This window comes from Dryobates pubescens, chromosome 31 (assembly GCF_014839835.1).
Source record: "Dryobates pubescens isolate bDryPub1 chromosome 31, bDryPub1.pri, whole genome shotgun sequence".
NCBI classification, from domain to species: domain Eukaryota; kingdom Metazoa; phylum Chordata; class Aves; order Piciformes; family Picidae; genus Dryobates; species Dryobates pubescens.
In genome coordinates this window covers 836,366-845,098 of record NC_071642.1, presented here as the reverse complement: position 1 = coordinate 845,098, position 8,733 = coordinate 836,366, and the positions used below count along the sequence as shown (strand labels likewise).

The 8,733-nt window shown below is 66.5% G+C and overlaps 1 protein-coding gene across 1 annotated transcript; it reads left to right on the top strand.

Annotated features, from left to right (window-relative positions):
• Positions 1 to 3,608: 3,608 nt before the first annotated feature.
• Positions 3,609 to 7,933, top strand: TMEM161A (transmembrane protein 161A). Its single transcript, XM_054175037.1, has 12 exons — positions 3,609 to 3,662; positions 4,102 to 4,205; positions 4,291 to 4,371; positions 4,618 to 4,715; positions 4,825 to 4,981; positions 5,249 to 5,400; positions 5,492 to 5,552; positions 5,885 to 6,028; positions 6,247 to 6,360; positions 6,526 to 6,700; positions 6,937 to 7,033; positions 7,627 to 7,933. Exons 1-12 carry the CDS (start codon positions 3,660 to 3,662, stop codon positions 7,881 to 7,883), a joined length of 1,443 nt encoding a protein of 480 aa, XP_054031012.1. The 5' UTR covers positions 3,609 to 3,659; the 3' UTR covers positions 7,884 to 7,933.
• The last annotated feature ends 800 nt before the right edge of the window (positions 7,934 to 8,733 follow it).

Sequence of the window (8,733 nt, the reverse complement as noted above, 5' to 3'; positions counted from 1 at the left end):
CTGCTGCAGGCTAACCCTGTGTGTGTCCCTCCACAGGCACCACCAGAGCTGTGCTGACTGCACCCCACAGCTGGAACCCCCCCAGAGAGACAGCAGCAAGGACAGCAGTGAGGAGCTGCCATCGTGTCCAGCTCCCCCCAGGCTGAGGCAGGCCTCAGCCCAGCTCCTGGTGTTAGCAGGGCAGATGGACAGACACCCAGGGGTGCCCGAGGAAGGCTGGAGAGGAGCCAAGGCTGAAGCATGGGAAGGATCTGTGCAGATGCTGCTCCCATCCCCAGGGGAAGGGTTTGCTCCTCCTTCCCCATAGGAGCAGCCCCAAAGCTGAAGCCACAAGTGCCTAGGGGGTCCCACCGGGGGTCCCCCACACCTCGGTGCCAGATGTGGAGCACAGACCACGAGATGACCTCCCAGGAAGCTGAGGGACACAGAGCTGCTGTCACCAAGCTGAGAGGCTGGGAGGAGGAAGTCTGCAGCTCATCAGGAGGAGAGGAAAGAGAAGTCACAGGACCCCAGCACGGAGGGGCTGGAAGGGACCTCTGGGGACCACCCACTCCAAGCCCCTGCTCCAGCAGGGCTCCCACAGCAGCTTGCCCAGGAGCACAGTGCCCAGGGGGGGTTGGAAGCTCTGCAGAGAAGGAGACTCCACAGCCTCTCTGGGCAGCCTGCCCCAGGCCTCCAGCAGCCTCACACCAAAGGAGTTTCTCCTCCTGCTCAGATGGAACCTCCTGGGTTGCAGTTTGTGCCTCTTGTGCTGTCCCTGGGCACCGCTGAGCAGAGCCTGGCCCCAGCCTCTTGCCCCCCACAGCTCCTCCAGCTCTTGCTGAGCATTGCTCAGCTTCCCTCTGGGCTGCTCTGCTCCAGGCTCTCAGCCCCAGGTCCCTCAGCCTTTGCTGTCGCCTCAGCATTCCAGCCCTGCATTAAAGGTGTTGACAGCCCCCGGGCCGTGTCCAGCCTGCTCTGCCTTGCGCCGCTCTTGTCTGAGCACAGTTCTGTCTCTTTTTCCTGCAGGACCCCCCCCGAGCCCTGCCTGAGCTGCTCTCCAGGCTGCTCCTTCCCAGGCTGAGCCTTCATCTCCCCAGCCCCGTGCTGCCCTGCCGGGGGAGGGCAGGGGTGACCAGAGGGGTCCCAGACCTGGAGGAGACAACGTCCTGTCCCTTGTTTAGGTTGGGAGGGAGGGGGCCGGAGCAGCCCAGGTTCAGGGTAGGACAGGCTGGGGAAAGAGGGACTCGGGAGGGACCAGCGCCCGGTGAGCAGCAGCTCCCAGCGCACTGACTGCTTGCTCCAGCCCCGGCTGCCGCCGCTGCTTCGGGCGCTCACTCCGGCCCCACCGATCCAATTTCTCCATCTTTAAGTCGAAATTTCAAGGCAAAACCGGAGCCTGGAGCCCTGCAGCTGCAGGAACAGAAGAGGGACCACGCACAGTGGCACCACCGAGGCTGGGGACTCCGGCTCCACGGAGCCGGCCTCGGGTGCAGCTGGGGCTCAGAGTCCTCCCCAGGGAGGGCTGCAAGGTCCCACCGCAGCCTCTGGCAGCCAGTTAAGCGCAGGGTGGGTGAGGTGGGGACCTGAGCAGGCATCCAGAGGACATCCCCACCGAAACCCCCCAGCCCCCAAACCCCTCCGAGCACGCGCTCGCCAGCCCCCGCCAGCGACCCAGACGCCCAAATATTGAGCTCCACATTAAAGTACCCCGGGGGAAGGGGGCCGGGGGGCGGTGGGGAGGGGGGAGCCGGAGCAGGTCGGAGGGAACGTGGCAGTTTGTTATGCTAACCGAGGGGGGCTCCGCTCAGGGGACATGTCGGAGAGGTCTGAAGAGCAAGGAGTTCACAGGCCCTCTCCTTTTGTCATGCTAAAAGTGCAACACAGAAAATATACACAGGCAGCTGCTCAATGGAGGGTGAAATACAAGGGATTGCTCCGGCAGCCCTGGGTAATGCGATGCAGCCCGGACAATGCTCGCCGCCGCCGCCGCCGCCTTTGTGCGAAATGGGAAACTTCTCAGGGGGGGCACGGGCACGGCCCGGCTCCCAGCGTGCCAGCTGCCCACCCCCCAGCATCACCCAGAGGTGGGGAAGACCCCAAATCCGTCCCTGCGCCAAGGTGCCCATAGGGATCCCCCTGGCAGGGTTGAGCGTCCGGGCATCGGCCGCGCCTCGCTGGGCACCGAGCGGCTGCCAAGCAGCAGCCCTCCAAGGAAGGGTCCCCACAGGGAGTGTGGGCACCGCGCTGGGCCTGGCACCTCCTCACTGGGTGCAGGACAGGGACACATCCTTAACTCCCTGGCTTTGCAGCAGCGACAGCGCCGGCTGCGGGAAGCTGCTTTTGCTGATGCTAATTCGGGCGCTCGGCAGCCGCGGTGTAAAATCAGCCCTCAAAGGGCTTTTGTGTCCTGGGGGAGGGCAGCCGGGCTGCAGGGGGGGCAGAGCCCTAAGCATCCATCTTTTTCCCTCCTTTTTTTGTGTCTGAAAGCTGACGCTGTGGGGGCTGTGAGGGTCCTGGGGCTGTGCATTCGTTCCAGAGCCACCAGTTTGTGCAGACCCTGCAGCCAATGTTGCCTCCCACTGCAAGGGCTGGGGGGCACTGGGTCGGAGGGACACCCCAGGAGATGGGCAGTATTGCCTCCTAGCCGGGGAGCAGCCAGGACTGGGCCACTTTTGGGGAGCTAAGGGATTTTTTGGCATCAGACTCGCTGAGTCCTCCTCACTGTTGGCCGAGGGGCTGCTGGTCAAGGCTGGCATGGGGGGCATAAGGGGGGCTGCATCCTCAGGCTGCCCTAGGGGTGCCTACGGTGGAGAGGGGGATGTGGTACCCCCCAATTCTGGGTACCCCAGCCCCGGGGGATGCTCGGGGCACGGGCAGAAGCGACATCTAGCGGGAAGCCATCCTGTCGCCTGGGAGATCGATATCCATGGCAACCCCTCGGGGCCACCAGCGCCCTGCCTGGACCAGGGGCACCTACCAGCACCCCTGGAGCACCCCAGCAAGGCGAGAGGGTGCTCCTCGCAGGGCAGGGCTGTCACAGCACCAAATGACTCCGAGCTCAGCCAAGGTGCCTGCAGATCCCCCTCGTGATGCTGGCACTGCGGTGGACCCTGAAGCTCTTTACCCACTCAGTGGGATCTGCCTTGGTCTCATCCACCTTCAGTGCTCACAGGGAGATGCAGCTCGGCAGCAACAGGGGGGAAATCACTGCCTCACAGGATCCCAGACTGGTTTGGGATGGAAGGGACCTTCAAAGCTCATCCAGTGCAACTCCCCCTCAGTCGGCAGGGACATCCCCAACTAGAGCAGGTTGCTCAGAGCCCCAAACAACCGGACTTGGAATGGTTCCAGGGATCGGGCATCTCCCACCTCTCTGAGCAACCTGGCCCAGGGTCTCTCCACCCTCCCAATGAAGACAGGATCCATACAATCACCTCCGCACAGCCCTGGGGCCGCTGCTGGGACTCGAACCCGCGATCCCAGAGCCTGCCGGGACCGCAGCTCCCAGGAGGCAGCGCCCGCGGAACCGGCCGCCGCGGAGCGCCCGCCCCCTCCCAGTCCCGCCTTACTATTGGTCAATCAGCCTGTCAATCTAATCGAGAACGGCCCAGGATTGGCTGGGGCGGGGCGGCGGCGGCGGGCAGGCTTCCTGCGGCCGCCTTTGCGCTGACCCCAGCATGGTGCGTGCGGGCCGGGGTGCATGGCCGGGGGTCCTTGCTCGGGGGTGGTTCATGCCCGGAGTGTCCCTGGCCGGGGGCTCCATGACCGAGGGGTCCTAGGGGCGGCCATATCCGGAGGCTGCGTGTGCCAGGGGGTTGCGTGCCCAGGAGAGTGCATGGCCGCGGGGTCCCAGGAGGGTCCTTGTCCGGGGGTTGCATATCTGGGATGTCCCAAGGGGTCCATGCCCGAGGTGATGCAGGGAGGCTGCATGCCCGGAGGGTTCATGCCCAGCATGTCCCAGGGGGTTGCACGCCTTGGAGGATCCTTCCTGGGCTGTCCCGTGGCAGTAACAGGGGCAGGGGGCGGGCAGGAAGCAGACGTGCTGCAGAATGGTGGAGGGCCGGGGGGGTCTCCGTGGCTGGGGGTGGTTGGGTGCCCCCTGAGCGTGTCCCTGCGCAGGCGGTGATGGGGGTGCAGGTGGTGGTGAGCCTGCTGGCGGCCAGCCTGATGCAGAGGATGGCCCCGCACTGCTCCTTCGCTCGCTGGCTGCTCTGCAACGGCAGGTACGGGGCTGGCCCCTCCCTCCCTGTGCCCGTGGGGGGCACTGGGGACGCCTGGCACTGCTGACACCCCAGGGCTCTCTTCCAGCCTGCACCGCTACAAGCACCCCTCGGACGAGGAGCTCTGCGCCCTGGCAGGGAAGCAGCGTCCCAAGAGCAAGAGGGACAGGTCAGCTCTGGTGGGCAGGAGGGACTGCAGACCACCATCAGGCCTCGGGGCTGGTGCTAATGGAGGTCACCCTGGTGTGCTTTGGACCCCCCCGCTCGGGGGAGTGTGGCAGCGACAGCCTCAGGGCTGGTGCTGAGGGGCCCCAAGCCTGGGACGTGCCCCCGCAGAGGGGGCTGTAGGCACCGCGGGACGCAGGGCACAGGGCAGCTCTTCGCCTGCCACCCCCAGCCTGGCTGTGCCTTGCAGGAGGGTGAATGGAGTGACGGACGACAAACCCCTGTCCGTGCCCAGGGACATCGACCTGCACCTGGACACCAGCCCCATCACCGCCGTGGATGCTCTCGGTACCCCCAGGCCCCCTCCGCACGCAGGCCCCAGCAGCAGCCCGGGGCTGGCCCCTTGGCCGTGCCCGGGGCGCCCCACAGGTGCCCACAGCGTGCCCTGTGCCCGCAGTGCTGCGCTACTTCCTGGACTACCAATGGTTCGTGGACTTCGCTGTCTACTCCACCGCTGTCTACATCTTCACCGAGGGCTACTACTGCTTGGTGGACCCCCAGAAGGAGACCAACATCGGCGTGCTCTGGTGCCTGCTGACAGTTGTCTTCTCCATGTATCCTTCTGCTGACCCCCAGGGTGTGGTGGGCAGGAGGAGGAATCTCCCCTCCTTGGTTTCTGTCCCCCAGCTGAGGCGGAAAGACTCAGACCTGGGGGGTTAGGAATCCCTCAGCCGTGGGCTCCAGGGGTGCCTGAGGAGAACCTTCCCAAGGAGAAGGTGGCAGTGGCCTCACGACGTGGGTGCTCATGGGCCAGGGCTGGGGGGGGGGGGTGTGGTGTCCCAAAGGCTCCAGGCTCCTTGACAGGTGCCCCTTGCCCCCAGCAAGGTCTTCTTCACGCTGATGTGCCACTACTTCCGCTCGGAGGAGGGGGGCGAGCGCTCCGTCTGCCTCACCTTCGCCTTCTTCTTCCTCCTCCTCGCCATGCTGGCCCTGGTCATCCGTGAGGACTACCTGGAGTTTGGCCTGGAGCCCGGTGGGTGAGGCAGGGTGGGCAGAGGTGGGTGGGCAGGTGGCCCCCGGGGGGCTGTGGGCACCCCACTCACGCAGGGGGTCGCTCCCTGCAGGGCTGGCCGGAGTCAGCAGCAGCCTGGAGAAGATGCTGAAGCAGCAGGGCTGGGAGTGGACGTGAGCTGGGGGCTGGGCAGGCAGGAGGAGGGGGCTTGGGGGAGGGTTTTGGGTGGGCTGGGACCCCCTCCAGGGCTCACTGGGGCTGGGAGTGGGAGTGGATGTGAGCTGGGGGCTGGGCAGGCAGGATGGGGGGGGGGCTTGGGGGAGGGTTTTGGGTGGGCTGGGATCCCCTCCAGGGCTCACTGGGGCTGGGAGTGGATGTGAGCTGGGGGCTGGGCAGGCAGGAGGAGGGGGCTTGGGGGAGGGTTTTGGGTGGGCTGGGATCCCCTCCAGGGCTCGCTGGGGCTGGGGCTGGGCTGTCCCCAGCACACAACCTTCTGCCTCCACAGGTTGCCCCTGGCCAAGTTGGCCTTCAAGCTGGGGCTGGTGGCCCTCTGCTCCTTCCTGGGTGCCTGCCTGACCTTCCCGGGGCTGCGCCTGGCACAGACCCACCTGGATGCCCTGCAGCTGGCAGCTGACAAGCCCCTGGCCCAGTTGGGTGAACTCTGAGGGTGGGGAAGGAGGCAGGGGGCTCGGTGCTGGCATCTCAGGGGCCAGGACCCGCCTTGGCTCTCTGGCTGCAGGGTGCTGAGGAGGTTGGGTGGTGGGAGCAGGTGGAGGGGATGTGGGTGAGGAGCAGCCTCTGCCCCTGGAGGCACGGGGGGAGCTGGGGGAGCAGGCTGCAGGGGGGTCTCTGACAGCTCTGCTGCAGGGTCCTGCTGCACCTGAGCTTCCTGGCGCCTGTGCTGGTGGTGGTGATGTGGATCAAGCCTATCTCCAGGGACTTCCTGCTGCATGCACCCATGGGCAAGCAGACAGTGCAGATGTAAGTAGGGCAGCGCAGCCCGCTCCGTGCCCCGGCACCCTGGCTCCGAGGGGAAGCTGAGGCAGGGCTCTCCCCGCACCACCAGCACCTCCCCTCCCATCAGACACCCCCTGGGGCCCAGGGGGGTTCTGGTGGGGGGGGTCTGACAACCCCCTCTCTGCCCAGCCTGTCAGACTCGGCCTACAACACCGCTCGGCTCTGGGCCATCGTGGGGCTGTGCCTGCTGCGCCTGGCTGGCACCCGCTGGCACCTGCAGGCCTACCTGGGGCTGGCCCAGCGCTGGGTGCAGCAGATGAGGAGGGAAGCAGGCAGGATCCCTGCCCTGGAGATCCAGCGCAAGGTTGGGCTGCAGCAGCTGGGCTGGCAGCAGCGGGGCTGGCAGCAGCGGGGCTGGCAGCAGCTGGGCTGCAGCAGCGGGGCTGGCAGCAGCGGGGCTGGCAGCAGCGGGGCTGGCAGCAGCTGGGCTGCAGCAGTGGGGCTGGCAGCAGCTGGGCTGGCAGCAGCTGGGCTGGCAGCAGCTGGGCTGGCAGCAGGGCTTTGGCCAGCGGGCTCCTGCTGACCCCCAGGTGCCCACAGGTCACCAGGATCTACTGCTACGTCTCAGTGGTCAGCCTGCAGTACCTGGGACCCATCATCCTCACCCTGCACTGCACCCTGCTGCTCAAGACCCTGGGTGAGGAGGGGGCAGAGGGGGCTCAGGAGGGGCAGGGTGGCACCTGCGAGGCAGCAGCAGCAGCTTGGGGAAGAGAAGGCTGCAGGGAGACCTCAGAGCAGCCTTCCAGGGCCTGAAGGGCTCCAGGAGAGCTGGGGAGGGACTTGTGACAAGGGCTGGGAGTGCCAGGGTGAGGGACAAGGGCTTTGAGCTGCTGGGAGAGAGGAGATTGAGACTGGAGAGGAGGAAGAAACTCTTGAGAGTGAGGCTGGGCAGAGCCTGGCACAGGCTGCCCAGGGAGGCTGTGGCTGCCTGGAGGTGTTCAAGGCCAGGCTGGGTGAGGCCTTGAGCATCCTGGGCTGGAGAGAGGTGTCCCTGCCCATGGCAGGGGTTGGCACTGGGAGGTCCTTGAGGTCCCTTCCATGGTTCTCTGGATGCAAGGTGTCCCAGGGGCTCTCTGGATGTGGTCTGCAGTTGGTGCGGAGCCAGCACAGGCAGGGAGCTCGCTGGGACCCAGCCCCCAGCACGGCTGCAGCGTGGGGAGGGGGGCTGCAGCGCGGTGGCTGTGCCCTCTGTCCCTGGCCGTGCCCAGAGCTGTGCCCTCTGTCCCACAGGGCAGCACTCGTGGGGGCTGTACCCCGAGCCCCCTGCTGCGCCGCCGGCAGCCGCAGCGTGGCCGCAGCGTGCGGCGGGGCAGGGGCAGGAGGACGTCCGCCTGGCAGTGGAGCAGGTCACAGGCGTCTTGGGCACCATCCTCACCCCCCTCTTCCTCCGAGGCCTCTTTGCCTTCCTCACCTGGTGGGTGGCTGCCTGCCAGGTGGTCACCAGCCTCTTCGGCCTCTACTTCCACCAGTACCTGGCAGCCTCCTGACGGGGGGCGCTGGGCCGTGGCTGTGGGCGCAGTGGGTGCCCAGCTGCTGCTCCCCTTGCGCCTGCCCTGGCTGCACCCCTGGGCGCACGCACGGGGACGTTTCTGCCACCAGCTCTGGGCATGAGAGGGTTTGTGGCTCCCGGGCCAGCGGGCACTGCCCTGCTCCTGCCACCGATCACCGCTGTGCCTCTCGCCCCCTCCAAACCCTCTGCCCCTCCCTGGCCCCACAAGGTGGTGGAGGAGCCAAGGCCCCGCGGATGAGTTTGCTGCTGCCTGCCCTGACCCAGCTGGGGACACTGCTGCTGCGTTCAGCTCGAGGGCAGCAGCTCAGCCAGCCCTGGCATCACCTTTGGGTGGTGGAGCCCTCACAGCCAGGCTGGAGCTCCTGCCAGCAGAGCTGGGGCTTTGCTCTGCCCTGTGTCTGCCTCCAGAGTCTGCTTTTGAGGGGTCACTGCTCTGGCTCAGAGCTGCTTGGGCTCCTCCTCTGCTTCGTGTGCAGGCCTCAGGTGCAGCAGCCTTGGCTGTTGGCTTGTAGAAATAAAGGAATAACCCAGAGCCTGTTTGGCCTCTCCAGGAGCTGCTGCTGCTTGCACTTTGTGGCCGTGAAGCCCTTCCAGCAGGGCTGGGGAGGGGGTCCCAGGGTGTGAGGGCAGCTGCCTTTGGGGAGGGGGAGGAGCAGCAGAGCCACTTCTGCCCTAACTGTGCTTGAGCAGAGCCTGCAGCTCAACCTCAGCCCCCTCGAGGAGACCTCAGCTTCACCCCAGCCCAGCTCTCTGCCTGGCCCTCTGCCCTGCCTCAGGGGTCACTGCCAGGTTGCTACCAGGCTGCTCAGCCCAGCCGTGGCTGTGGG